The sequence below is a fragment of the Myotis yumanensis genome, unplaced genomic scaffold, assembly GCF_028538775.1.
Source record: "Myotis yumanensis isolate MYYU_CA2020_CCGP unplaced genomic scaffold, mMyoYum1.0.hap1 SCAF_17, whole genome shotgun sequence".
NCBI lineage: Eukaryota > Metazoa > Chordata > Mammalia > Chiroptera > Vespertilionidae > Myotis > Myotis yumanensis.
This window is the reverse complement of record NW_027223768.1, coordinates 8,934,643-8,962,128: the sequence shown is the minus strand read 5'-3', so window position 1 is coordinate 8,962,128 and position 27,486 is coordinate 8,934,643. Positions and strand designations below refer to the sequence as shown.

The window sequence follows — 27,486 nt, the reverse complement described above, 5'->3', positions numbered from 1 at the left end:
ACAACTGAATGTCATTTTCAAGCCCAGCTCTGCAAAGATCTGTGTGTAAACGCAGACACTGGGTGTAGAGTTGCTATTTGCCCTGCCCCCTTGCTCCTTGCCCATCATCCATCCATAGCACCCTCTGCCCCATGGAAGAGGAAAAGAGTAAGAAGAAAAAAACAACAACCCATACCTCCGTGTCCCTTAAAACAAAATTAACATGACCGCAAAATCTCCTTTGACTGACTATGGCTCTTAACATGGCGTGTTTCCTTTAGCTCTGAGTCGAAAGCCAGCTTCTTTGTTAAGTACTGTCAGAAATGTCCTTCGGACTATCGTGACCTGGAATGAACAGCAGTCGAGGACAAAAACCATAGGCAGACCCAGGCTTCCTCAGAATGGACCTCCTTATGTAAGAGCTTATGTGACACCAATTCCCCTCCTCCCACTGGGTCCTGGCGGCCCCGGGCCACTGGGCTGTGGGTTATCGTGGCGGCCGGGTGGCAGCTCTCGGCAATTCCTCTTTAGTTTCAAGGGAACCACTGTTCATCTTTGTGCTCTCTTGGCCCACAGCTCTGACCTGGAAAAGAATAGCGTTTGGTTTTCTCCAAGCGTGGCACATTCCAGGCCTCTCGAGTCATTTCACAAAAAGAGGCCTGAGTCCAGCAGGTCTGCAGGGAACACAGCAGCCGTTCTGCCCTGACAAGGCGGTGGGGCCCCTTAATCAGAGAGGCGATGCCTTCCGGGCTACGTCTCGCTCCAAGCACCCTCTCTGGCACAGAGGAGAACAACCCCAGCTAGCTTACTGGGTACTAGGGTACTATCCAGTTTTAGCACCCCGAGTCTAAATCCAGGGAACCCCTCCACTCTGGACAAAACAGAGTGGCTGTTACCTTCTGATTGGTAACCAAGGGGACAGTTCCCAGAGCCTGAGAAACCATCACACAAGCCCTGTACCGAGAGACAACTGTAGGGCCGTGCTTCAGTCTGAGTAACAGTAGGTTTATGCCCTGATCGGGGATGAATGGGTGGGCCTCTGATTTTGAGTATATGCTTTAAATGGTTCCCATCAATTGCCTGTTCTATCCAAGTTGATTCGATTCAATCCATACATGCAAGGACACTGAGCATCTCTGCTGACCTCTGCGTCCTCCTCCAGCCTGGCAAACACAGTAGAGTGACGGTGACTGTAGAATTAGATTTCCCACTTTTCATTCCGTCTGCTTCCTGCCCCTGCTTGGACCTCATTGGCCAGAGAGGTTTTCTCCTCCCTATCTGTCCTTCTTGGATTGGTCCAGCCAGGCCTTAGGTGAGGGGCTCCTATCACTACAACATCTGCGTTAAAACTGTACATACCCTCTCAAGTCTTTGCCAGAGAATATGCACGCCTTATAGATGGACCGTCACTGCCTCTCTAGACTAGCGTTCAAGGAAGCTCTTGTCATATTTCTAATTGCTACAGGTTGCGAAGAAGTTGTCCTTGAAGATGAATGAGGTTGACTTCTACGAGCCATTTATGGACGAGCCCATTGGCATCCCTGACAAACCTTACACAGAAGAAGAGCTCGTGGAGTTTATAAAGGAGCACCAGAGGTACCCCAGGTGGCATGCAGGGGGTGGGGGGCCTGGGCCTGGGAAATGGAGAGGAGCCTCTCAGTCCTGACATCTCGCACCCCTAAGAGCAACTACCTGGAGTCAGCCCCCCAAAGAATGAACTCAGTAGAATGGCTTTGTTGGTCATCCATCAGTGGCAGGGATGTTGCTACAGTTTCTGGATATGGGTCTGTCTACACTTGCAAACAGGTTTAGACCACCTCCCCTCAGTCAGCAAATCCCCTCAGAGTCAGATATAAATAAAAAATTTCAATAACAGCAAGAGTGATTTAGGGACAGCCTCCTATATGCCAAATCCATGGTAGGTGCTATGAGAGCTATTTTACCTAGCACAGGGGTGGGCAGGGTGGGCAAAAGTAGGTTTACAGTTGTGAGCATGTGAAAGTTTATTCTTGTATTATTATTTATTAGTTACTGTATTATTTATTTGTATTACAACTGTAAACCTACGTTTGCCAAAACCTGTATTCAACATAATGGGGTAATTATTATTATCTCAATTTACAGATCAAGGAATTGGGCTCCGTGTAGTTAAATAACTAAGCCAAGATGAACATTCTGTATGCAGAACTGCTGGGAGAGGAATATTTGACACCACTTAGAGTAGCTCAAGCGTGGACCGGCGACCCTTTCCTGTAAAAGGCCGGGGGGTAAATAGTTCAGCTCCGCAGCCAGATGGTCTCTGTTGCAACACTCAGCTCTGCTGTTTCTGTGGGAAAGCAGCCGCAGCCAATATCTAAACAACGGGGTGTGGCTGTGTCCCAAAACGTTTATTTATAAAAGAGGAGGCACCGGCTGGATTGGGCTCTCCAGCTGCAATTTGCTGAGCCCTGCTCCTGAGGGAAGGGCAGTACTGAACATGGAACATGGTGGGGGGGCTCACCATCAACCCCCTCCCCCTCACACACACATACACTGGACATGTGCTCACGCATGCTCATTGGACCCGGAGCACTACGATTCCATCAACCAGCCAGTCCTGGTCCCTACAGGGAGGCAGTACTCAGAGAAGCAAATAGCCACATTCTAGCACTATTAGCCAACATTCAGAAAGAAATGAAACCATGAGCAAAATATAGATCCCACCTGCTCTTCCAAACATCCTGAAGGGGCTTTGGATGGATGACCCTGAAGATAAAACAAAATCAAGACTTCCTCTCTTCCCTCCCAGGTGGCCTCATTCTGGGCCTTCTCTGGGCTCTCAGGGGTGGCGCCTGTCTGGGAGGAGGGAGATGACTTCTCGCCCTGGGAATGACTACCCTGCGCCCTCTGGCATTGTTTGTAATAGAACTATAATCCCTGGGCCAAATGGGTCTGTGAAAAGGCTGAGAGCGTTAGGCCCAGCTCTCTGTGTGACCGGGCAGGGTACAGGGTTAGCTATGGTGCCCTCAGAATGCCTACTCAAGGAAGCTCATCTTCTTTATTTCCAGACCCACCCTCCGCCGCCTGCGCCCAGAAGATATGTTTGAAACATGGGTAAGATAGTGGCAAACTCCTTCTGCCTTGTCGAGACAGGTATATTCCCAAAGAGGAATACTCCTTTGAGTTCCAAAACTCAAACCAAGTTTTACTTGACTGGAGCGGATATCTAGATGGTAGAGTATTTGAAATGTGGACAACATCATGCTCAGAGAACCCAGTTTTCTAGCTTCTAGCTTATGCCTCTCTGGTGCTGCCGCTGGGCAACGTTACTGTGCCTCTGAGTCCACTCCCCCTGGGACCACTGGCCTCTGTGCACTGGCCGGAGGCCTGGGGGAACACAGAGGAGGAGCTGTGGAGTCAGAGACTTGGGTTCAAGGCTAGAATTGGACACCTTGTAGCTTTGCATCCTACGTCAAGTCATGTGATCTTTCTGAGCTTTAGTTCCTGCATCTGAACTTGGGGCTTTTCGTAAGGATGGACAGTGTGAAGAGCCCAGAGCATGGTAGGTGCCTGATAAAGGAACGGCAGCTGTTTTTGTAACTATCAGCTCAGGGCACTGGGAAGCACTGGGTCAGAGTACCCCCCAGGTCTAAGTCACAGACAATGCGTCAGGCGGGTCAAATAGCATCAGAAAGAGGGTCATGGAGATATAACCTCCCATCCACCTCAGATTTATACAAAATTCATAAACGACAACAACCGAAGTCTGTGGCGCATTTTCCAAAGCATTTCATGGATCCTTTCACTCAGGTCTTTGAGTGGTTCTAGAAAGTGCTGAAGAACAAGTATTATTTTAGCCCCAGTTTACGTGGGGAAACTGATCATATGGATGAGGTTGATTACTCACGAATACATAACTAATAAGCACTAGAACTTGGGACTTAAATTTAAATCATGTAGAGCCAAATCTCACGTTCTCTCCATTATACCCCCCTAGAATGGGCCGTGGCCCCACAAGGCACCATTTTGACAGTGGGGGTGTGGGTGGGAGGGGAAAGGGGCTAACGTGGGAACACGTATGCATTTATTTATGTTTTTAATCTTTAATTCAGAGTTGAAAGTGATGTGTGAAGAGAGCCATGGAGTAACCTGACACTCTGTTTAATAGCATGTCACTCATTTGGACGTTTGAACAGGGAACAAACATTTCATAAGACGCTGAAGAGAAATAAGCCAGTGTACAGGCGTGGACTGCTTGGCAACAACACAGCACATAGAAACATATTTCCCTAACATTCCAAACTTTCAAAAATTCAACCTTTAAAATGTTTTGTTATTAGATTTAAATACTGTAACAGTGCTTTAAAAATAATATTCCTTTTAAAATATTTTTACTTTTTACTTAATATAACTTCAGCCTTATAAAAAGTAGTGCAAGGGTTAGGGTTAGGGTTAGGGTTAGGGTTATGGTTAGGGTTAGGGATGGGAGTCAGCAATTCCTTCTAGAAGAATCCTCCCTGTGTTGCAATAACTAAGTAATTCCAAGAGGGAGTCAGAAACCTCCAGATGAGCCTCTGAGACACTCCTTTGCACCAGGGAGTCTGCTACTTTTAACTGCATTTTCCTTCTTTGCATCTCTTTATTCAACATGAGAACAAACATTCAACAGAGGCTGGAAGGAAACAGCCAAATCTGAACAGTGGTAATCTACCTGGTTGGTGGGTAATTGATGTTACTTTCTTCTTGGAATCTCTAATATTTGCTAATTTTCTTCAAGCAGTATGAAAGATTTTTATCACCATACTCTTTTTTAAAATCCAATAGGTATTAATAAGAACCCATTACCTGTGCTAAGCACAGAGACTATAAATGAACATTGCTGTCCAGGCCTTAGTTCAGGCCTGAGTCGATGAAACAGTCTCGAATCACGTGACCCTAGACCAGGATGCTCCCTGCTGTGACAGAGGTCATACAAAGTGCTGGGGAGTCCAGAGTAAGGTATTCACCTAAGTAACTCCCAAGCTCCAGTTTGGGGGGATTTGGTGTTGGGTCACGTTATATAGGCCCCTTCTCAGACTTTTTCAACTTAAGTAAGAGCCACTGACCTGAGTTTGCAACATCTTCTGCAAACCCTGTAGAGAGGACAGCAGATTCCTGAGCTCATTCTGTGCTGTTGGTGACGTCAAGGAGCAGAAACTTGTTCCTCCACCCTCTTAGGCTCAGTACTGGAGGCCTGCAAATTAAAGTGACAAAGAACAGATTAGTATGAGAAAAAAAACAAATAGATTTAATTACCTACTTCTGTATGGAAGTTCACAAAAAGTACAACTCAAGGAGGGGCTTAAAAAAAAGAGAGGCTTATATGTCATCTAAAATTTAGATTCCAAATAGAGGATGGGGAGGGGCAGGGGCCCTTCTGGGAGAACAAAGACTTTTTGGAAAGATAAATGGATGCTTGGGAGAAGAAATGGGAGACAGGATTGTCTGTTTGAGAAGAGTAGAGTTGCACTTGGGAAAGGATTTATGACAATTGAGTTCTTTTAAGAGGCTCTGCATTTAGGCAAATGAGGGATTTCAGGAATTCACATGCCTTCGGCTCTGAATAATTTGTATGCCCCATGGCTTTTCCTGGCCTACATCAGTGAGAGAGAAAGAACATGGGCTTTGGGACCAGGCAGAGCTGGCCTGAACCCCAGGTACGTCATGTACGGGCTCTGTGGCTTTAGGGAAGTCGGTTCAATTCCTTCAGCATTAAACAGGAATGAGACTTGCATCTAAGACTTAGAAGTAATGCACTTACAAAGCACTGACACAAATAGCAGATATTCATATCATCATTTTAATCACCCTTGATAGTTCAAGGTGTAATCCCTTCCCTCAGAGAGCTTGCCATTCAAGTAAAAAGATCATTTCCGAGACAATGTGATCTAAAGACCAAAGGGGTGATCTGGGCGGCCAATGATGTAGGGTTCAGAGAAAGCCCCTGGCTGGCCGGTCCTGCAACTCTTCCTCGCCTGTGTGTGTGGGATACGCACGGAGGAACCCTGACCTTCAGGCTTGCCTGTGGGTCTGCTCTGGGAGCCCATTACTGAAAACACCCGGCAACAGAGCACATGACTGCTTCTTTGCCAAGACAGAGGCTCTTTCCCTGGGTTACAGTCTCCATCTGGGGAACACCTGAGGCCTGGGAGGTGGCGGCCATGTCATGAGCAATCTCTTAGCAAACAGATATGGATTCTTAATTCCGAAACCAATTTCCAAATGCGTTCCGGAAGGGCAGGCAGAAATGGAGCCCACTTCTCGGAGTTAACACGGCCGCCTCCCCACGGATGGCAGGAGCAGGGACAGGGCAGCCTACTGAGAACCGACCAGGGCATCCTGCCTGGTGATAATAGCAAACATGAAACCTCAGACTCCCCTTCCGGCTGCTGTCAGATTTGTGTAATAAACCTGCACACACACACACACACACACACCCCAGATCTATCAAATTCAATTCCCCGGAGAACCTGACCAAGGCAGTGCCCGACTCTCTTGTTTCTAATAATAATATTTTCCATTTAATCTCGCACAGAATTTTTGGAGGTTTTGTCCATTTCCAACTCAAAGGGAAAAATTAGCATTTAGATAGGATTGCACCAGCATTACAATCCACTGAGATGGAAACGGGACCAGGGAGAGCTGAGAAGCCTGGAGTATTGTTTCCTGAGGACGGTTCTGATATGACACTCGGGAGCCCCGGGATGCCCTCTCCCTGGGACAGTGATAGTCAGCGTCCACTCAGATCTGTCCCCGTGCCTCTCGCTCGAGCATCGTCCCCTCCGAGCCTCATGAGGGTCACATTTCTTATAAAGAAGGTGCCTCCAAGCTCTCGCTGGCTCTTCTGCAGGAATGATCGATGCAAAGGAGACACGAGGCATGTGGTCCATTCTGTTCAGGACATAGAAACATGGAATGCCACCTGCTTGTCCCACAGATTTGAAATATTCTCACTTTTCACCATCACACCCTCACCCTTGCCCAGCCCCATCTCCAGCCCCTCCTGTGGCCTCCCACACTGAGACCGAGTTGGAGGCCTGGACGGCTCCGGCAAGCTCTGGTTCCAGAGCCAAAAGGAGCCCAAGGAAACGCCCTAGGAGTGGCAGACAGCAAAGCGCCCCCTACTGACCACGCAGGTTCTTCAATAAGCAGGGTCTCAGAGAAGCAGGACACATGTGTGAACAGAACAGACCCACATCCTAATTTGCCTCAAAAATTCCTGTCTGCTGCCCATTGGGGACAGCTGCAGGACCCACTAGCAGCATCCAGAAGCTTCCATCTCGGGCCTGTTACTGCTTTATTTGCTCATGGTGACTTCTTGAAACTCAGACTGACATTCACTGAGCTCCCTTCAGAGGGCTGATGAGCCAGACTCACATTCTTCCTCCTCTGCCTCTTCCTGCTGCTCCCCTGGACCCACCAGACCACGGGAGTGAGGCCCATTCAGTGCTAATGTCTTGTGTGTAGTTGGTGCTTTCCTGTCTCAAAAGCCCGTAAATGCCACACCTTCCTCCCAGTTGCTCATCAGTATTCCCTTCCTTAAGATGCATGCTGCTCTGTCACATTGTGCCTGTGTCCCCCTATACCTCTGTCCCCCGTGCCTCTGTCGCCCTATACCTGTCCCCCTGTGCCTCTGTCGCCCTATACCTCTGTCCCCCTGTGCCTCTGTCGCCCTATACCTCTGTCCCCCTGTGCCTCTGTCGCCCTATACCTGTCCCCGTGCCTCTGTCGCCCTATACCTCTGTCCCCCTGTGCCTCTGTCCCCCTGTGCCTCTGTCCCCCTGTGCCTCTGTCCCCCTGTGCCTCTGTCGCCCTATACCTCTGTCCCCCTGTGCCTCTGCCCCCTGTGCCTGTGTCCACTCCCCTCAGCTCCCTCCCCCACCTCCATTTCAATTCCCGCCTGTCTGCCCCTGCCTCCTCGCATCTCTCACCTGGGAGTGTAAGCTTTCATTCCTTTCTCCCACAGGAAGATGACTTGAACGGGATCCACATAGTGGCCTTTGCAGAGAGGAGTGACCCAGGTAGGACCCCTCCCCCTTCCGTCTGCTCTCTGACCCTGTGAGCAAGAACTGGCTTCTCACCTTGGTCAGCCCTCACCTTTCCTCTCCCTCACTTCCCGCCTGCAAGGCAACCGAAAGACACCGGGCACCCCCTGGTGGTCGCCTGCGAGGCACAGACCCATTTCAGTCATGCACAGCTCAGAAGTGTGGGGAGATCAGAGCCTCCTGCTGCTTAGCTGCCCAAACTGGGGCTGAGCCCGAGCCCGGGTGAACATGAACACAGCCTCGCTCTATAGCAGTGGTTCTCAACCTTCCTAATGCCGCGACCCTTTAATACAGTTCCTCATGTTGTGGTGACCGCCAACCATGAAATTATTTTCGTTGCTACTTCATAACTGTAATTTTGCTACTGTTATGAACTGTAATGTAAATATCTAATATGCTGTGTGTTTTCTGATGGTCGCGACCCACAGGTTGAGAACCACTACCTACAGGCAAGTGTGGGTGTGCACGCACGTGTGTGTGTGTGCATGTGCGTGTGAGTCTGTGAAAACTTCTGTTCACATTAAAAGCTGATGTACCTAGCCTATATAAATAACAATAAATATACCCTTTGCTCTGTCAAATATGGCCTGTGCTTAGGAAACTTAATGGGAAATATTGCCCCAAATAAGAGAACTGGGTCAAAGAAGCAGCAATTTCCAAAGTGTAAAACGAGCCTCTAAATGGATGAGAACTTGGACAGCTCTTTCCTGGCTTCACGCTTCGCCATGTCAGTGAGAGCGAAGTGCAGGAAAACCAGTGGGCAGGCAGTAAAAGGCCAGTCCCTGGGCAATATCTGTGGACAGAGGGCCCGGAAGGGAACGTGTACGTGCAGATTCTGAGGGGTGTTTTGAGAGACGTGGAATGATCCAGAATGTGGCCGGAGAAGCCAGGGGCTTCATTTCTGAGGGCGAAGCGCCCAGGCTTTGGGCTCTGAGGCCTGGGCAGGGGTTCCAAAACCTGACAGGGCAGAGAACCGCAGGCACCACGGCCACTCGCCGATGGGAACGGAGCCTCGGGGACCTGCGATGTCACGGAGCTCTGAGGCATGTTCTGAGGCTCCACCGGGCTTGGGAGCCACTGCTCCGGGGGATGAGGAGCTCTGTGGTGCTCGCAGGGTCCGAGCCTCTTGGACGTGCATAGGGACAGATGAGGAAACAGCCTCGGAGAAGAGAAACTGCCCAGGGGGCACCAAGAGTTAGCAGGACTTCCTGAATGAGGAACAGACTGCCTCGCACGGGCCTTGACACACAGTAGGTGCTCAGTAAATACCGCCAGGCAGATGACTGACCAACCACCATAGTCCCCTACAGACAAATCCCCGACTGTCTTTACCATATAATTTTAAAAGATGAGATACAATCTGTTAGGTGACCCAGGAAAGCGGCGCAAGAAATAGAGTCCAGTGAATCAGAGAAGAAAGGAAAGGAAAGTTTATTTGCGTTCTCGGGCGAGACCCACCGGCCCAAAAGGTGGGGCCAGTGAATTTCGCGCCTTCAGGGAGGGAGGGACATCTCTTTATTCAGGTGTTTGGGGAGGGCGGGGGCCTGAACTGAGGAAGTGCCCGCAGCAGGGATCATCACACATTCAACTGAGGGAGTCTCGGCCGCAGGGGGTGGGCGGCACATTCAGGAATGGGTCAGTATCTTGTGCGGGGATCTCTGTGAACTTCAAGGAGAAGCAGGTATCTGTGTCTGGCACGCTGACCCGTGAGAGATTCCAGATCTGTGAGAAATTCCAGAGGAAGTCCATTGTCTCATCCCATGTCCGCGTGTATCCGATCCCGGGCTCCCTCCGACCTAACATCCCGGCCTTTTTGTGATAAGGGTTGGCGACTCTCTGACTGCTTCCAGCTGAACAGGGACGACGAGGGGGGCGGCGGTTAAAGGCCGGGGTTAGGCAGAGTCGGGTCGGAGGGGAGCCGAGTGTAGGGATGGAGCAGGAGCTGATTCACAGTCACCCGTGACATCTCTGCGATCCGGGAGCGGATGAACTTGAGGAGGCACGGGGCTAGGAGAAAAAAGGCACAGATGAGAATCAGGGGCCCTATCATGGGCAGGACCCAGGTAGCTAAGGGGCTTTGGAACCAGCTGAAAGGGGAGTTGTCCTGGAAGTGTCCTGCATGTAGTTCTTCACTCAGCTTAGTCAGGGTCTGTACATTTTGCTCCACTACTCCAGACTCATTGATGTAATAACAGCATTCCTCCTGAAGGAATATGCAGGTTCCTCCTCTTTCTGCAGTCAGAAGGTCTAAGGCGCGCCGGTTCTGCAGGGCTACTTGGGCTATTGATGTTATCTGTCGCTGTAAGGAAGCTAAAGAAGCAGTAGTGGACTCCAGGGCTAACTGGAGCTTGTCATTAAAGTCCTGAGCAGTGACCAGACTGTTCCCGAGGGCCCCCCCCGCAAGGCCTATCGAGGTAGCGATACTCACCCCTAACATGACAGGGAGGAAAGCTGCCCGGCGAGTCCGGCGGCGGGACGGAGGGAGCAGCCAGGCGAGCTCTGACTCTCCATATAAGGTTAGTTGGGGAACTACTATGACGATGAAGCAGGGCCCGGGGTCAGAGGAGTTTATGCAGTTACTTAAGGTGCCATTGCACCAAAAGAAGGTACCCGGACTGGCCTTGGTGAGGCTGGATGCAGTGTAGTTCTGGGTGCAGTTCCACGTGACTCGTCCCCCAGTTACCGGATTACTGGTCTGGTAGCATATCCGTGGGGGCAGGGTGGGCTCTGGAGTTTCAGGTTCCCAAAGGGGAATGCCAGCCACGGGAGGCTGACATTCACCTTTCCCTTGGGCTCTTGGAGAAGTCGTGAGTGGGACGGCAGCCAGCAAAGACCTTCGGAGAGAGGCACACAGAAAGCAGTGGGAGACATTGGGCAGGGTGTGGGTCTCGTTGAGGAATAGTAGGGTGTGTTGAATAAGTTGGAGCCAAGAAGACAGGACTTCTACCCGGGGGGAGTCAGGCAGCTTCCCTTTAAGGGACTGTTCGGCCTGTAGGATGCTGTTGGAGACCTGGACTTGGGCCTCTTGGGCCAGGACATATTCCCGGGAGATGTAAATGGTCCCTGAGGGGGTTGAGCTCCAACTACTTAAGTATAGCTTTCCCACGACACCCGTAACCCACCGCTGGTCCCAGGGATCCTGGATTATGATGTGGAAGGCCCCATCCTTCCAGATAAAGGAGCCACCCCTGTAGGCATCATTGACAACACAGCCCCTCCAGCGGCAACCCCCATAGGTGTCGACCTCTTGATTACACCTGTCTGGGTCCTCTTGGTCGTAAGCAAAACAAGCATAGGGCCGGCCACCATGGTACACTGACCGGATGTCGACAGCCATCTGCATCCTTGTCTGGCATCCCGCTAGAGGGCAGTCCTGAGATCCTACCTGCCGGGTGACTTGTTTGCCGTTCTGATAGTAGGTTTCACGGACCTTGAATCTCCACACATAAGCGGGTGGGGGTTGGTGTAGGTTGCTCAGGGCCGGGAGGAGAAGGAGGGGGAGGACGGCTAAGGCGGACCTTAGTGGGACCCAATACATCACATTTGTAGAAGTCATGCTGCTCCGGGGTCCTCTTGAGCCTGGAGAGGTGGTGCCACGATGGGTCGCCAAGCAGCTTGGCCGCGGTGGGTGTTGTAAGGATCACGATGTGAGGTCCCGTCCACCTCGGCTCCAAGGTTTTTGGATGTAGATTTTTAAGGAGGACCGAGTCACCAGGGTGAAGAGCTGGTCCCCCGGAGTCCTGGTCAGTTGGTTCCGGTTTGGGCAGGAACCTGTCAGCGTGTTCTCGGAGCAGCTGCCGGATTAAGGACAAATATGGAAGATAATTACCCAGGGGAGGAGGATCGATAGGGAGACGATGGTTGAGCAAGAAAGGTCTCCCATATAGGAGTTCAAAAGGACTTAAGAAGGTGGGGCTCCTTGGTGTAGCCCGGAGTCTTGTCAAAGCCATGGGCAGGAGATCCGGCCAGGAGCTGCGAATTTCTAGAGAGAGTTTAGTTAGATGGTCTTTAAGGAGGCCATTAATCCTTTCAATTTTACCTGATGACTGTGGTCGGTAGGGTATGTGTAGTTTCCAAGAGATGCCAAGAGAGGTGCTAACCTGCTGTACGACCCTTGATATAAAAGCTGGGCCATTGTCTGACTGAATGGAGGTGGGGAGGCCGAACCTTGGGATAATGTGTGCTATTAGCGTCTCAGCCACCACTTCAGCAGTTTCCTTGCGGGTGGGAAAGGCCTCTACCCACCCTGTCAGAGTGTCTACCATGGTCAGCAGGTACCTGGTCTTTTTGTGGGGAGGCATGTGGGTGAAGTCTACCTGCCAGTCCTGCCCTGGGAGGTGTCCCCTCATTTGATGGGTGGGAAAGTTGGGGCGCATCCCTCCCTGGGGTGAGACAGCTGCACACGTGGGGCAGGAGGAGCAGGCGCTTGTGATTGCCTCTCGCAGTGTGGGCGAGGTGAAGAGGGGTTCAAGGAACTTCCAAAGTGCCAGTGGTCCAATGTGCAAAGACCGGTGGATCTGTTGGGCAATGGCCCCTGTCTGGGCTCGAGGGAGAGCAATTTTGTTATTTAAAAAGATCCATCCCTCAGGACCGGGTGAGCCTCCCCGCTGCAGGAATTTGTTTCTCTCTTCTTCTGTATATTGAGGGGAGATGGAGGGAAGAGAAAGAAACAGGACCGGGGCTGGGGACCCTTCACCCTGAGTTAAGCCTCTGGCTACCGCGTCTGCTTGGGCGTTTCCCCGCGTAACCAGCGAGGAGTCCGTCTGATGGCCTCGGCAGTGCATGATGGCTACCTGGGAAGGAAGTTGTAAGGCATCAAGTAAACGGGTTATGAGTTTAGCGTTGATAATAGGTGAGCCTTTAGTAGAGAGAAAGCCCCTCTCCCTCCAGATAACAGCATGACAATGGGCTATCAGAAAGGAATATTTGGAGTCTGTATATATGTTTACTCTCTTCCCTTTGGCCAGGTGTAGGGCGCGTGTCAGTGCGATGAGCTCGGCTTTTTGAGAGGTGGTGCCCTCTGGGAGTCGGGCTGCCTCCAGGGTCCGCTCGGGTGTCACTACCGCGTAGGAGGCTTTCCGACGTCCCTGGGGGTCCAGGCAGGAGCTTCCATCCACAAACAGAGTTAAATCCGGATTAGAGAGAGGAGAATCTGAGAGTCCTGCCCGAGGCTGAGTAAGGGCCTCGACGACCTCGGGGCAGGAATGCGTTGCCGCAGGTAGGGTGGAGGCAGCGGGAAGGAGAGTGGCCGGGTTTAGGGCTGGGGACTGGGTCAGGGTGATGTCAGGATTTTCGAGGAACAGAAGATGGAGTTCCTGCATGCGAGAGGGGGCAAGGAGAGATAGGGATCGGTGGGACAGGAGATCCTGTAACCTGTGGGTGGAGAAGACCTGTAAGGGTTGTTGGAGGCAGATTTTTTGGGCTTCCTTGGTGAGAATGGCAGCTGCAGCCAGAGCCCGGAGGCAGGGCTGCCATCCCCGGACCGTGGGGTCAAGCTGTCTGGACAGGTAGGCCACGGGGGTAAAGGCTGGCCCTAGGGACTGGGTGAGGACCCCAATAGCCATTCCCTGTTTTTCATCAGTAAATAGCTGGAACGGCTTAGAGGTGTCTGGGAGAGAGAGTGGGGGAGATGCCAGAAGGGTATCCCGGAGCTTAGAGAAAGCCTGACGAACGAGGGAGGGTGAGGAGAGGGGACCCACTGGTGTTTCTTTAGCAGCTTGGTATAGGGGCTTAGCTAGGAGAGCAAAGTTTGGGACCCAATGGCGGAAAAACCCTACCAGTCCCAAAAAGGACAAGATCTGGTCTGCAGAAGTGGGGGGCTGAAGGTCTCGTATTGCCTGTGCTCGGTCAACTGTCAGTCCTCGAGAATTGGGCATCAGACAGATCCCCAAGTAAGTGACGGTGGGGACCGACAGTTGTGCCTTGGCAGGGGACACGCGATATCCCCTGTCTCCTAGAAAATTAAGGAGATTAGCTGTATGCCTCCGGGACATGTTCAGGGAGGGGCTGCAGAGGAGGAGGTCATCTACATACTGGAGAAGAGTGCTGGGTTCTAAGGAGCATTGTTGGAGGTCTCTGGCTAGGGCCTGGCCAAACAGGTGAGGACTGTCTCTGAACCCCTGGGGCAAGACTGTCCAGGTGAGTTGGCGGGATGTCTGTTCATCCGGGTCCTCCCAAGTGAATGCAAACAGATGGAAAGAGTCTGGGTCCAGAGGGATAGTAAAGAAAGCATCCTTGAGATCGAGAACAGAAAAGTGGGTGGTACCGGACGGGACGCGTGAGAGGAGAGTGTAAGGATTGGGAACTACCGGGTGGATAGGGACTACCGCTTCGTTGATCAGCCGGAGGTCCTGAACCAGCCGGTAGGTCCCGTCTGCCTTTCTAACTGGGAGGATGGGCGTGTTGCAGGGGGAGTCGGTAGGGATGAGGAGACCCTGCCCCAGAAGCCGGGTAATGAGGGGTTTAAGTCCTCGGCGGTGAGTTAGGGAGATGGGAAACTGGGGGCGGGAGGGAAACGAGGTGGGGTCCTTAAGTCTGATCTTGACTGGGGCATGATGTCTAGCAACCACCGGGGTAGATGTATCCCACACTTTTGGGTCGACCAGGGACGCAGGCAGTGGGGGTTCGGCATTTCCATGAAGGGAGGGGGCCAGGAGGGGAAGGAGCAGGGAGGCTGAAGGGCTCCGAGTGAGCATCAGAGTGGCCCCTAGTTTGGTGAGAATATCTCGTCCTAACAGGGGCACGGGGCACGAAGGCATGACTAAAAATGAGTGGGTTATAGGGCTATCCTCAAGGAGGCAGGGAAGCGGCCCGGTGGCCAGCAGGCAGGTGGATTTGCCGTCAATACCCATGACCGAGATTTTGGAAGGATAAAGGGGCCCCGAAAAAGAGGGAAGGACAGAGAAGGTAGCCCCCGTGTCGATCAAGAAGGAGACTCGTGCACCCGCTACCTTCATTTCAACCCGAGGCTCGGCTAGGGTGATCGGAGTGGACGAGTCCGGGCGTCTTCAGTCTTCAGCCAATCCTAGCATGGCCAGCGGTGCGTCATGGCCCGGAAGGGCGACCCCACCACGTTGAGACGTGGAAGGCTCGCCACTTTTCCAGGAGCAGTCACTCTTCCAGTGACCATTTTGACCGCACGCCGGGCAGGGCTTGGTCGGAGCCCGGGGCTGGGGGCACTGCTTTGCCCAGTGGCCTTCATTGCCGCATTTGAAGCATTGTCCAGGCGGTGTGCGTCCTTTCGTTGCACTCCCACTGCGCACGGCCCTCTTGGGACCATGCGCAGCTGCTGCCGGCCTCAGGGCTGCAACCAAGGCTTGCGTCTGCAGGTCTACCTTCTGTCTAAGGCGGGCCTCCCGTTCTGATTCTGCCTTCTCCTCACGGGCATTAAATACCTTAAATGCCATATTCACTAAATCTCGGACAGGAGTTTGAGGACCATCCTCTGCCTTTTTTAATTTCTTCCGAATATCTGGTGCTGACTGCGAAATGAAATGGGTGGCCAAGACCGTTGCCCCAGCCAGAGACCCAGGGTCCAGACGAGTATATAAGGTCAGAGCCTCAGTCAGCCTGTTAAGGAAGATTGCGGGATTTTCATCTGGGCCCTGGGTGATCTCCCTTAATTTGTCATAATTAACTACCTTGTGGGAGACGGCCTTTAGACCAGCCATCAGGCACTGGAGCATCTGGTCTCGGCGTCGGCGCCCGTTTTGCCCTTCGGGGGTGCCTAGTTGATACTCCCAGCCCGGCTCCTGGCGAGGAACGGCCTGGGCCCCTACCGGCATGCTGGCATCCGTAAGGTGAACCTGATCTGCGTGATCCATTGCTGCCCCCAAGACTCTCTCCCTTTCATCTGAGGTCAGGGTGGAAGAAAGAATAACATGAATGTCATGCCAAGTGAGATCATAGGCCTGAAAGAGGTATCGGAATTCCTTGATGAACGCGGTGGGGTTGGCCGAGAAAGATCCCAGCCGCTTCTCAATCTGGGAGAGATCCGAGAGTGAGAAGGGAACGTGAACCCTAACCACTCCCTCTGAGGCTGCAACTTCCCGGAGTGGACAGAGGAGAGGAGGAGCGTGGGAACGCGTGTGTTTACACACCGGGGAAGTAGGCGGGGGTTGGGAAGGAGCAGCAGCAGTGGGTGGAAGAGGAAGGGTAGGGTCGGTGGGAGGCAGGGTCAGTGGGTCAGCGGCGGAGGGCATGGCCGGAGGAGGGTCCGGCAGGGAGGGAGGAGCAGAGGGTGCGGAGAGTGAGGATGCCGGGGCGGACGGCGCTGGGACGGACGGCGCTGGGGCGGCCGGGCCTGGGGCGGCCGGGCCTGGGACGGACGGCGCTGGGGCGGACGGCGCTGGGGCGGCCGGGCCTGGGACGGACGGCGCTGGGGCGGACGGCGCTGGGGCGGCCGGCGCTGGGGCGGCCGGGCCTGGGACGGACGGCGCTGGGGCGGACGGCGCTGGGGCGGCCGGGCCTGGGACGGATGGCGCTGGAGCGGACGGCGCTGGGGCGGACGGGCCTGAGTAGGGCGGCGGACGAGTGGGAGGGGAGGAAAGATTCTCGGGTGGTTCAGATAAGGCGGAAAACGAAGAGATCTCAGTAGGCAGAGTAGGTTTCTCACGGGCCAGGAGAACCTGGGCCGTGGAGCAGGAAGAACAGAGGGTGGGACGAGAACGCAAACAAAGGAAGGCTTGAATGTAAGGGATCTCGAGCCACTTCCCGGTTCGTCGGCAGAAATTACTGAGGTCGGTGAGGATGGTAAAATCAAATGTCCCGTTTTTAGGCCAGCTAGAGCCATTATCCAATTCATACTGGGGCCATGTCACGTTACAGAAATAAATGAGACGTTTCGGACGCAGGTCCTGCGACAGGCCCAGTTCAGCCAGATTGGTGAGCAGACACCCTAGAGGTGTGGTCGGGTCAGGTTTGGAATTTTGGTTGCCCATGGTCTGTTCCCCGCGGCCAGTAGCGGAGCCAAAAAGCTAGCGTCCTAGCGATTTGACTCGCGCCACGGACAGACGGAGTAGACCAAAGGAGTTAGGGACGTCTCCACTATCTCCTGAGGTCCAGAGGAACCTTCCTGGAAGGGTCCGGAGGTCAGCCTCTGACGCGGCCGCGTTTTGCGGACAGAGACGCCGGTAGGTGTGTGGCCACGGGGGAGCGGCACGGGGCGGGGCAGGACTCACCGCTGATGTTGCCACCGGGAAGAGGCTGCCGAGTTGAAGAAACGAGGTCCCGACGGGTCCTGGGCCACAAGGAGGGAGAGGCGGACACCTCAAGCCGTGGAGGGACGGCAAGACTAGGTGTTCGCGCCACCCGGGTTTCAAGGCACCAAATGTTAGGTGACCCAGGAAAGCGGCGCAAGAAATAGAGTCCAGTGAATCAGAGAAGAAAGGAAAGGAAAGTTTATTTGCGTTCTCGGGCGAGACCCACCGGCCCAAAAGGTGGGGCCAGTGAATTTCGCGCCTTCAGGGAGGGAGGGACATCTCTTTATTCAGGTGTTTGGGGAGGGCGGGGGCCTGAACTGAGGAAGTGCCCGCAGCAGGGATCATCACACATTCAACTGAGGGAGTCTCGGCCGCAGGGGGTGGGCGGCACATTCAGGAATGGGTCAGTATCTTGTGCGGGGATCTCTGTGAACTTCAAGGAGAAGCAGGTATCTGTGTCTGGCACGCTGACCCGTGAGAGATTCCAGATCTGTGAGAAATTCCAGAGGAAGTCCATTGTCTCATCCCATGTCCGCGTGTATCCGATCCCGGGCTCCCTCCGACCTAACACAATCCACATGCCACACTGTTCACCTTTTTAAAGTGCGCAAGCCGGTGGTTTTAGCACATACACAAAGTTGTGCCAACAGCACCCCTGTCTAACTCCAGAACATTTCATCACCTCAGAAAGACATTCCAAACATGTCAGCAGTCACCCCCTGGCCTCTCCCCCAGCTCCTGGCAGCCACTAATCTAATTTCCGTCGCTATGGATTCGACTGGTCTGCACATTTACATGGAATCATGTAGTATGTGGCCCTTTGCGGGGGGGGGGGGGGGGGTCTGGCATCTTTCACTTATCATAACGTTTCAAGGTTCCTCCTTTATGTGGTATGTATCCAAACTTTGTTCCTTTTCAGGGCTAAATAATATTCCATTGTATCACAACCAAATCTAAGCTCCAAATTATCTGACCGCGTCCCCCCCCCACCCTCCTAGTTTTATTAGAGTGTTTGAATGTCCACGATGTCCCAGTTTCCCCATCACTGACGTGCAGAGTTGGAAAAAGTCTTCAAAAATATCTAGCCCTTGTAAAAAAAAAAAAAAAAAAGCCAGTGTGGTTCCAGCTTCTTTCTACAGCTTCTGGCCACCCCTCCGCCCCTGGAGGAGACACCAGCAAAGGAGGCCAAGTGCCCGAGGTGGACAAGCTTCAGTGAAACAGAATCGGCTCCCTGGTGCTGTGAACGGAGATGCCATCCATGGGCAGCAGCCGGCTGGCCCGACTCCAGGGCCCTCCTCCCACCCCCACCCCCTTCCAGGCTGTGGGGAGGCCCGTCTGGCTCTTGGGAACAATGGAACAAAGAGCCTCGAGAAGCTGCAGGAACCTGTTTGACCGAGATTGCTGACGCCGATGAATCAAGCTCCTGAAACTCTCCACCTCCTCCCTGCACAAACACCCCTGGGCCCGAAGCCGGCTCTCCCAAGCCAGGGCTTGTTCCTGAGAAGCTGGGAGCAATGCGCCCGGTGGGGGTGGAAGAGCTCAAAGCATCTTTTTTCAAGGAGGGAGGCCCTGTCCGCTCGGCCCTGAGAAAGGGAAAGGGTTTTCCGGGAAAGTCTCTGCCCCCGGCTGGTCCGGCATTGCCCGCGGGTCACGGAGGCGTGAGCCTGGTGGAGAGGCCGGGCTGTGGACTAGGAACTGTATTCCTGCCCGGACAGCGGGTCCTCCTCTTTCTTAGCTCTTGATAAAAGGAACACGTGGCCTATGGCCCCAACCAAAGCCCTGGCACTCTGCACGGAAAGGTGACGCCTTCGGGGGCATTAGACCCCCAGCTCCTTAGAGAGCTGCCAGTCTGGAGGAAGGTGCCGCAGGCTTTAGGGCGACGATCCCGTTTGGTCCCTGAAGCCATCCGTGACCTCTGCACCATTAGGAAGAAGACGAGGATGTGGCCACTTCCTGTGTGCATGTGACAGGACAACCTCATGCGTGGAGGGGCAGGTTTTTTTCCCCATTTTACGCCAGAGGAACCTGAGGCCGGAGAGGCGGGCAGCGGGGAACCAGCTGAGCCCGAGTTCAGCTGAGGGCTGTGGGGCTCCCCAGCCACGCCCTGAACCGCGAGGCCCTACTGCAGACCTGCCACCCCTCGGGGTGACCACGCCGATGCCATCCAGGTGACAGCCACCCCCTCCACCAGCAACAGTAGAGAGACCCAGAGGTCCACGGCGCACTCACGGTCACACGGGGAGGGAGGCGCAGCGGGCACGCGGGTCTGGGTTTCTTGGTGGCTCCCTCGGTCTCACAGGCACGTGTCTGTGTCTGACTAACGGAGCCCTGGCTGCCGACCTGGCTGTGACCTGCCTGGAACCGGTCCCCGGGGCCCGGGCCGTCTCTTTCCCACCAGCCCCGGCCACCTGGGAGGGAGGAGCGCGTGGTCACCGGGTCCTTCCCACAGGGACGGGGCTCCCAGAGGCCTCCGCCCGCCGTGGGAAACCTGGAACCTGGCTGCGCGGGAGCCCTCGGCCGGGTCATGGGAGCGCAGGTCCGCGCCGTGGGGCAGGGAGCCGGCTCGGTTCCCACAGCGCGGCCTCTTTATTTAGCTCCGTCTCCGTCTCCGAGGCTCCGGGCTCAGCAGGGATGCGGCTGCGGCTGCAGGGGGCTGGGCTCGGCCACAGGTCAGAGGGGGAGAGCAGTCCGATGGCCTCGGGGGGAGCAGCGCCCCCACGGCCCCACCTGCATCCCTGGCTGTCTCCTCGCCTGCCCTTTGACCCTCACACTGCTGCTCGCACCCCCGGCACCTCCACCTCCGGCACCAGCCGAGGCGGGAGCGCCCAGGCCCCAGCGGGACGGAACCGGCTGCAGTTGTGCAGACCCAACACCTGCAGCTCAGCATCCCGGCTCCGCCACGTGCTGGCCCGTGACACTGAACAGGTCACGCACCCTCCCTGCTGTCTCAACTCCATCCCCTTTAAGATGGAGGTAACAAAATCCTCCGACCCTCCGTCGGACTCAATGCAAAGATTAAATGCAAAAGTACTCGGAACCCAGAAAGCGCTCGGTAAATACTCAGAACATCACAGAAGGGGGCGTGGGTCTTTAAGAGACAGGAATCGGCCCCCCTGACCCACCTGAGCGAGGCTCTCACAGGCGCCCCGGATGCCTCAGTCCCCGAGTCGGAGCAGGGACCCCCAAGGGACCGCCCACGTGCGTCCTGCGTGGTGACGTAACTTCCGGTGCGCGGGACTTCTCCCCTGTGCGGGCCTAGGCCGTCTGTAAGTCGCCCCTGTGTCCGGAATGTAAACATTGAATGAACCGGTGGATGGCAGGTTCCTTGCTTTCAGGTGGAAGAACTCGGATCATTTGAAAATAATGGCCAGCCCTGGCCGGTTTGGCTCCGTGAATAGATTCCGGCCCAGGGCACGTGCCTCGGTTGTAGGCTCGATCCCCCGCCTGTTCGGGTGCGTGCGGGAGGCAAACCAACCGATGTGTCTCTCTCACATCCGTGTTTCTCTCTGTCTCTCCCCCTCCCTTCCACTCTTCCTAAAAATCAATGGAAAAGGTATCCTCAGGTGAGGATTAACGAACAAACAAAAGTGGCAAAAGCTTACTGTGTGCCAGGTACTGTCTCAGGGCCTCACAGATACTAACTCATCTAAGTCACAACCACCCTGTGACATAGGTGCCATTATGGTCATCACCCCCTTTATACGGACGAGGGACAAAGACATGAAATAACTTGCCCTAAGTCACACGCTAAATGTCAGATCCAGTATTCGGACCAAGGTCATTTGCCCCAAGCGTCCCTGTGTTTCAGCCTCAGGCTGGGCTGCCCCCGTCTGTCCTGGAACATTTCCGGGTGCAGAGGGATTGTGCCCACATAGAACTCATCGTCCTGAAAGTCAGAGGCTGCTTTGGTTCTGGATGTAACTTCTCCGCCTCTAACATCAACTTCATTTATCAATAAACTCTGTGCATGCTTTTTGAGCTTTCCTTGCACCTCTGTAGACCCCCAAACCTTTGGCATTCTTAAACATAGGCAGTAAGCCCCAATTTTGACTCCTCCTGTTTATGTAACAACTCCAATCCACTTGATTTTTCTTGCAGAAACCAAATTTTTTAATTATATTTTTATTGATTTCAGGGAGTAAGGGAAAAGGAGAGAGAGAGAGAAACATCAATGATGAGAGAAAATCATCGATCGGCTGTCTCCTGCATGCCTCACTCTGAGGATCGAGCCAGCAACCTGGGCATGTGCCCTGACCAGGAATCAAACCGTGACCTCCTGGTTGACACTCAACCACAGGGCCATGCTGGCTGGGCTTGTAGAAACCAATTTTTATCCCTTCGATCTTTTTTGAAATCTCCAAACCTGCTCTAGAATGCAGAATAGGAAAGTTTCTTGTATGTAGCATAAAAAAAAAAAAAAAGTAATCCCACCATTATGGTTTTTCCCATCAGAAAACAGCAGCGCTGTCCTGCATGTGTTCAGCCTCAGTTCCACTCATGACCTTATCCGCCACCATACGTGTGCCTACACAGCCCCTCCCTCCCCTCTATGGGAATTGGTCTTTTGCACCGAGGGTGTACTTTCCACTTGGATTTGGGTCTGTGTCGTTGAATAGCATCTTCTCTGTGCATTTCTGATTTGTCAAGGTCTCTTAAAATTGGTTCTCCTCTCCCAACTACTGGCAACGTCACTTCCTGTATCACCCTCCCTTCTTCTCCGCTGCTGAAAGCAGGCACTGGAGATGTTTGGGAGGAATTCCCCCTTGTGGTCTGTGTAGTCTGCTCCATAAATCCACAGGGAACCCAGGGGGCACCAAGTTCCCCGGCCTATGACACAGCAACGTGCCTGGAAGAGAAGGATCCGTGGTGCCCAGATGGCGGCAGCCAGGGGCCCTCTGGGAGCTTGACCCTCTCGGCCACACTGCGGGCTGCAGGAGGAAGAACCCCCGTCCCACCTCCACCCCAACCTCCGAGTGGTGGATAATGAACTCTCCGGCACATGGCCCTGTGGTCTCACCCAGGCTGCCCTCCTCTCTGCTGCTGGGGGGGAGGTGGGGAGCTGCGGGCTGTAGAGACCCTCCTCTCTGCTGACAGGAGCCCTGCTTTCCAGGTGATGAGGCCCGAGGGGCCGTCTCAATCTTATGAACTAACAACATTAAAAGTGACTACACCCACGCAGGGCAGAGCTGCTAAGAATAGAGTGCATGTTGCCTGGAATGTGAGAAAATGAGGAAGTGTTGAGAAAAACCTTTACCCAGAGGCCCCAAGTAGCCAAACAAAGGCCTGGGTGCCCGAGAAGGGAGAGGCTTGTTAAACAGAGGCCAGAGAGAGGGGCCTGAGTGGCTGGGGGCCGCCAGCAAAGAGGAAACCTTTACAAAGAAGGGCGGTTGCCATACTGAATTCCTACACGGCTGGTGAGTGGCTGTACAGAAGGTCCACATTTCAGGCCACAGAGTCAGCCATGCGAGAACCGTAACCTCATAGTTTGGACCACGGGTGGGCAAACTTTTTGACTCAAGGGCCACAATGGGTTCTTAAACTGGACCGGAGGGCCGGAACAAAAGCATGGATGGAGTGTTTGTGTGAACTAATATAAATGCAAAGTAAACATCATTCCATAAAAGGGTACGGTCTTTTTTTTTTTTTTTTAGTTTTATTCATTTCAAACGGGCCGGATCCGGCCCGCGGGCCGTAGTTTGCCCACGACTGGTCTAGACCTAAACCTACATTTGACCCCTGGATGGCGGAACCTGGGCCTGTCAGTGAGGGGTCCCCCACCCCTGCCCACCAAGCCCGGGGCCACTGTCCCGCTGGCTCCCAGGCATGGACAGGCGAAGTCATCGTCATCGTCGCCTGTCACAGTGGCATCTGTCATTCAGTCTGGCCTCCAGCTTTGTCCCAAGGTCACCAGTGGCTCCTCTGTCCAGCGGTTGGATCTGTCTCCCCTCTCAGCTTCGCCCATGATCCTCAGAACCACAGAGAAGAGGGCAGGTCCTGACTTGCCTGCCCTGGTGCTCCTGGGGAGGTAGGGGGTGGGGGCTGGGGTGTGGGGGGGCGGGGGTGGAGTTCTCCCAGAGATTCTGGGTCTTCCACTTTCCCTGAGTTTTATTCCAGATCAGAGCATGGATGCCCAATATTCTAGGATTCCCTAAAATTATGGCATTTCTGTATGTGGACAGCGAGGCTCACATGGGCCTGCGTTCATGTGTACAGACCTGTACACACGCATGCGTGTACATACACACACACACACACACACACACACACACACACAGGCTTATTCTCAGGGACTTTCCAGAGTCTAAACTCTGTTTCCAGTTGGGAGTGGGGTGGGGTTGCTGAGGCTTTCTCTTACTAAACATTCTTCCAACACGCTTGTTTATGGTATAAATTTTGTTGTGTGCAGTCCTGCAAGATTTAAGCTTTTAAAGCAAAAAAGAAAAGAAAGAAATCTGTGTTCTTGAAACTCACAAGACAGGGTCTGCTTTTCCTATGAATCATCCCTCCCCCGGGGGCAATGAGTGCTGTGGCCTGACTGAGGGGAAGCACAGCCCACACGGAAATGGGGAGGGGGGGCACCCCATTTGCTTCTCAAACTATGGAACCAGCTCTAGGTCAGGAGCCGCCTTCATCGGAAGGTTTTAGGGATTCCAGGCCGCAGAAAACCCAGGGTCCAGGCTCCATGTCCTGGTCCCAGAGCAAAGATCCTTGGGAAACCAAGGGATGGCAAGTTGCTGGTTTCCGGAGCCTCCCCGAGGGCTGAGTGAGGACCAGGCCGGGGCGGGTCCATCTTCACCTGCAGGTTAGCAATCCGATCAGAGCTCGGCTTTGCGTTATGAGCCAGCCACTTCCCTGTGAACTTTTCATTTCTTTACTCAAAAACTTTATTGTTTCCTTTGAGTAAGCTGCTTTGTGGCAGGGTTCTCCTCTGACTCATTTTATAGAATAATCCTATAATTTGAGGGTACGCAGCCAATGGCTTAAGAAACCCTCATGGAAAAACCGCAGCCTCTGCCGTCCGTGCTGAGAGCCATGTAGGCACGGGGGTTACTCACCTTCTTGATCCGGCTGCAGATGGCTACGAGTTCCTGGAGACCCTGAAACAGGTGGCCCGGGACAACACCGACAACCCGGACCTGAGCATCATCTGGATCGACCCGGACGACTTCCCTCTGGTGAGTGGCTCAGACCCAGGCCGGGCCGTGGTCGCCGTCACAGTCTCATGCTTGGGTGTGGTGTGAGGGCCTCTCACGTGAAGGTGGATATGAAACAGGAGGGGCACTTGCATAAACTCAATGGCCACTCCCATCCAGAGGGGGAGATCTTGGCCACTGGGGTAACATTGACCTTGGGGCCTGGTGCTGACCCTGACGTGGTTAGATATATTTGTTCTCACTCCCTGGAGACCAGAAGTCTCAGCTGAGCTGGTGAAATGCTTCTGCCAGCAGCCCTCTAGCTGCCTGCAACCCATCACCACCCACTGCTGTAGCCTCTCTCATTTTTCTGGGTGGGGACCATGGTTCTGAGGCGACCCAGGTCCTAAATGATGAGAACCAGACGTGAACTCTTTGCATAGAGCCCAGAGCTGCACGGGGAGGAGGAGCAACCTCTCCAGGGCAGGGACCCTGTCTCCGTCGGGTTCTCCCAGGTCCTGGCCTAGTGTCCAGCCCGGGATTAGCGTGCGTCAGAGCCTTAAAGTCCGAACTCTTGCTGGTGTCAGCGATCAATGAGCAGCAAGCCTCGGTTGTGCTTGGTTTAAAGAGAATAAGCAGAATTTGGACAATGCACAAGCCCAGTGGTGACGATCATGAATGTAGCTGCTGTGTATTGGGTTCCTGGAACTAGGGTAAGTTCTTCACATGCATCACCTCGTCTAATCCTCTCAACACCCTGTGAAGTGGGGACTATTACAATCCCCGGGTCACAGAGGACAGGAACGGCAGCTGGAGAGGTCAAAACAGTGACTGGTCGGCGTGATGTGCCAACCCAGGTCTAGGTGATGCCAAAGCTTCGCCGGTCAGTCAACAGACCTCAGGTTGCGCTAAGTGCTGGTCATCAGAACACGTTTCATAGGTTATAGATGGCAAGTCTAGCTTCTTTCAGGAGTTACCATTCGGTGCATAGGCCAGGACTGGTCGTGCTATGGTTAAACAGACAACACCGAGGGGTTTTAGTGATCACAACCAAGGCAGGGACTTCCGTGACACCTGAGGCCAATGCCATCATTTCGGGCGATTATAACAAAATCACGGCCCTGTGTATGCTGTATGCTGTGACTTTGGCCACGGCCCGAATGCGTTTCTAATTTATCGGGACTGTTTGGTTATGCAAGCTTGTGGATGGTCTACAGCTCTGACCTGCTCTGTACGTTTGCCTTGCTTTTTGCAAAGGAAAAACTCAGACTATTCTGATTTCCAGAGCCCATCAGGCTTGGGAGACTTTCCACCGTTTTTAGCCCATGGCCCCCCATCCGTTAGTCCCGCCCCGTCGGAGATCAGCCCACATGCCTGGCTGAATGAAGAGGCACGCTTCTTACTTGCATGCCAACTGATGGCGAGTCACTGCTTTCTCAGCGACCTCACGGGCAGGGTGGCGCAGCGTAAGGGGTTTTTAAATGGGGCGTTGAGAGAGGCACAGGGAAATCTCTCCCACCACATAAACTATAAAGAGCCCCAAGTAATTCGGGGATCGACTTTAGACCACCTCTGCAACGCTCCCCCCTGCAGCTGCACACGCGTCCACATGACACGTTTCATGGTTTGTTATGACATCCTTTCTTCCCGTGCTGATTTAAAGGGCTGTGGGCTGGGCAAGTCTTCAATTACCTAAGTGCCCGCAGCTGTTGGGAGCCCTTTACCCAGCGGTGACCTAGTTACTATGATGGGATGGCAGGTGGGGGCACCACAGAAAGTGATTTTAAGGGAATGCCCTGTCCCCCGCCGTCTAATTTTACCTTCTGTTGCCACAGCTCATTGCCTATTGGGAAAAGACTTTCAAGATCGACCTATTCAAGCCGCAGATTGGGGTGGTGAACGTGACAGATGTGAGTACTCCCCGTGGAAGCTTGCCCAGGCTCCCGCGGCCGGCCCCATGTTCTGCGAGCAGCCTTGACCGTGAGGTCTGCAGGGAGTCCAGTCCCTCATAAAAGGAGCAGGACCCTGGGCCCTGTCCAAGCTCAGTGTGGCCCTCGCCTCGTCTCGGAGCCAGTCCCAACCTATGGTTCCCTGGTTCCCTTCCACGGCGCATGTCCTTGCTTATGGGGCCAGCCTGACCTGGGTCACGGCCTATTTGGGAATAAGCCCCCCTGTACTTTCTTCCAATGCCCCGAAACAAGGTCTCTTCACACAATGGACCCCGCACTTGGAGCTGCCATTGCAGGAGGATGGTGGCCCGTCCCCTGGCACCAGGTTGCAGACCGGAGACGGGGTCACAGGAATCGGGAGGAAGCCATGGAGATGGCAGGGCTTCTCCTCACCATCCAGGCCCCACTGGCCCGAGGCGCGGGAGGCTAGTGAGGAGGACTGGCCGAGCCTGAGGAATGGCAGACCTCAGGCCAGACATCTGATGCAGCTCCACACAGCAACACACAGGGGACAGACACACCAGGCAGACGGGTAATGGGCGGAAAGGGATGGTCACAGAGGGTCCATCAGAGCCACAGCTAACTGGAGCCAACGTGTGTGAAGGGGGCCCGTTAGCCATTCCTCTCGCCCTGTCGGCAGGGTTCAGTCAGCTGGGGAATTCTACATTGACGTATTTTGTAAACTAGTTTTTATATTAATAATAATGTCAACAATTTGCTCAAGTTGAAACACTTCAAAACAACAGTAGGATATAAGGTGAAAAGCAAAAACACTGCACTGTCGACCCCATCCTAGTCCGATCCCTGCAGGAAACGTGGGTGGTAGTTTTGTGGCTATCCTACCAGAAATGTAATCCTATATAAGAAAGAGCTAATATGCTAATTAGACCGAACAGCAGAACCACTGTCTGGATGAGGCCAGGGTTGAGAGGGCCAAGTCCCCTGCACGAATTTCGTGCATCAGGCCTCTAGTACATATAAAATAGAATATGTAATTAAGAAGTAGAAACTGGTAGTTACAAAACAGTCACAGGAAAGTAAAGTACAGCACAGGGAATACAGTTACAAATATTGTGATAACCATGTATGGTGCCAGGTGGGGATTGGAAATACCGGGGGGACCACTTTGTCAAGTACACGATCAACTACCCACTACGCTGCA

At 53.7% G+C, this 27,486-nt stretch overlaps 2 protein-coding genes across 2 annotated transcripts in view; one reads left to right on the top strand and one right to left on the bottom strand.

The window, feature by feature from the left end:
• Positions 1-27,486, top strand: part of CASQ2 (calsequestrin 2) — a 53,129-nt gene that overhangs the window by 23,848 nt on the left and 1,795 nt on the right. The window contains exons 6-10 of the mRNA XM_070396581.1: positions 1,445-1,575; positions 3,027-3,072; positions 7,964-8,018; positions 24,317-24,417; positions 26,211-26,285. Of these exons, the coding sequence (XP_070252682.1) occupies positions 1,445-1,575; positions 3,027-3,072; positions 7,964-8,018; positions 24,317-24,417; positions 26,211-26,285 (408 nt within the window). The remainder of the gene's footprint in view (positions 1-1,444; positions 1,576-3,026; positions 3,073-7,963; positions 8,019-24,316; positions 24,418-26,210; positions 26,286-27,486) is intronic.
• LOC138995712 (ERV-BabFcenv provirus ancestral Env polyprotein-like) lies at positions 9,450-16,356 on the bottom strand. The gene is made up of 2 exons (XM_070396355.1): positions 10,471-16,356; positions 9,450-10,049 (listed from the first exon to the last, which is right to left on the bottom strand). Exons 1-2 carry the CDS (start codon positions 11,596-11,598, stop codon positions 9,996-9,998), a joined length of 1,182 nt encoding a protein of 393 aa, XP_070252456.1. The 5' UTR covers positions 11,599-16,356; the 3' UTR covers positions 9,450-9,995.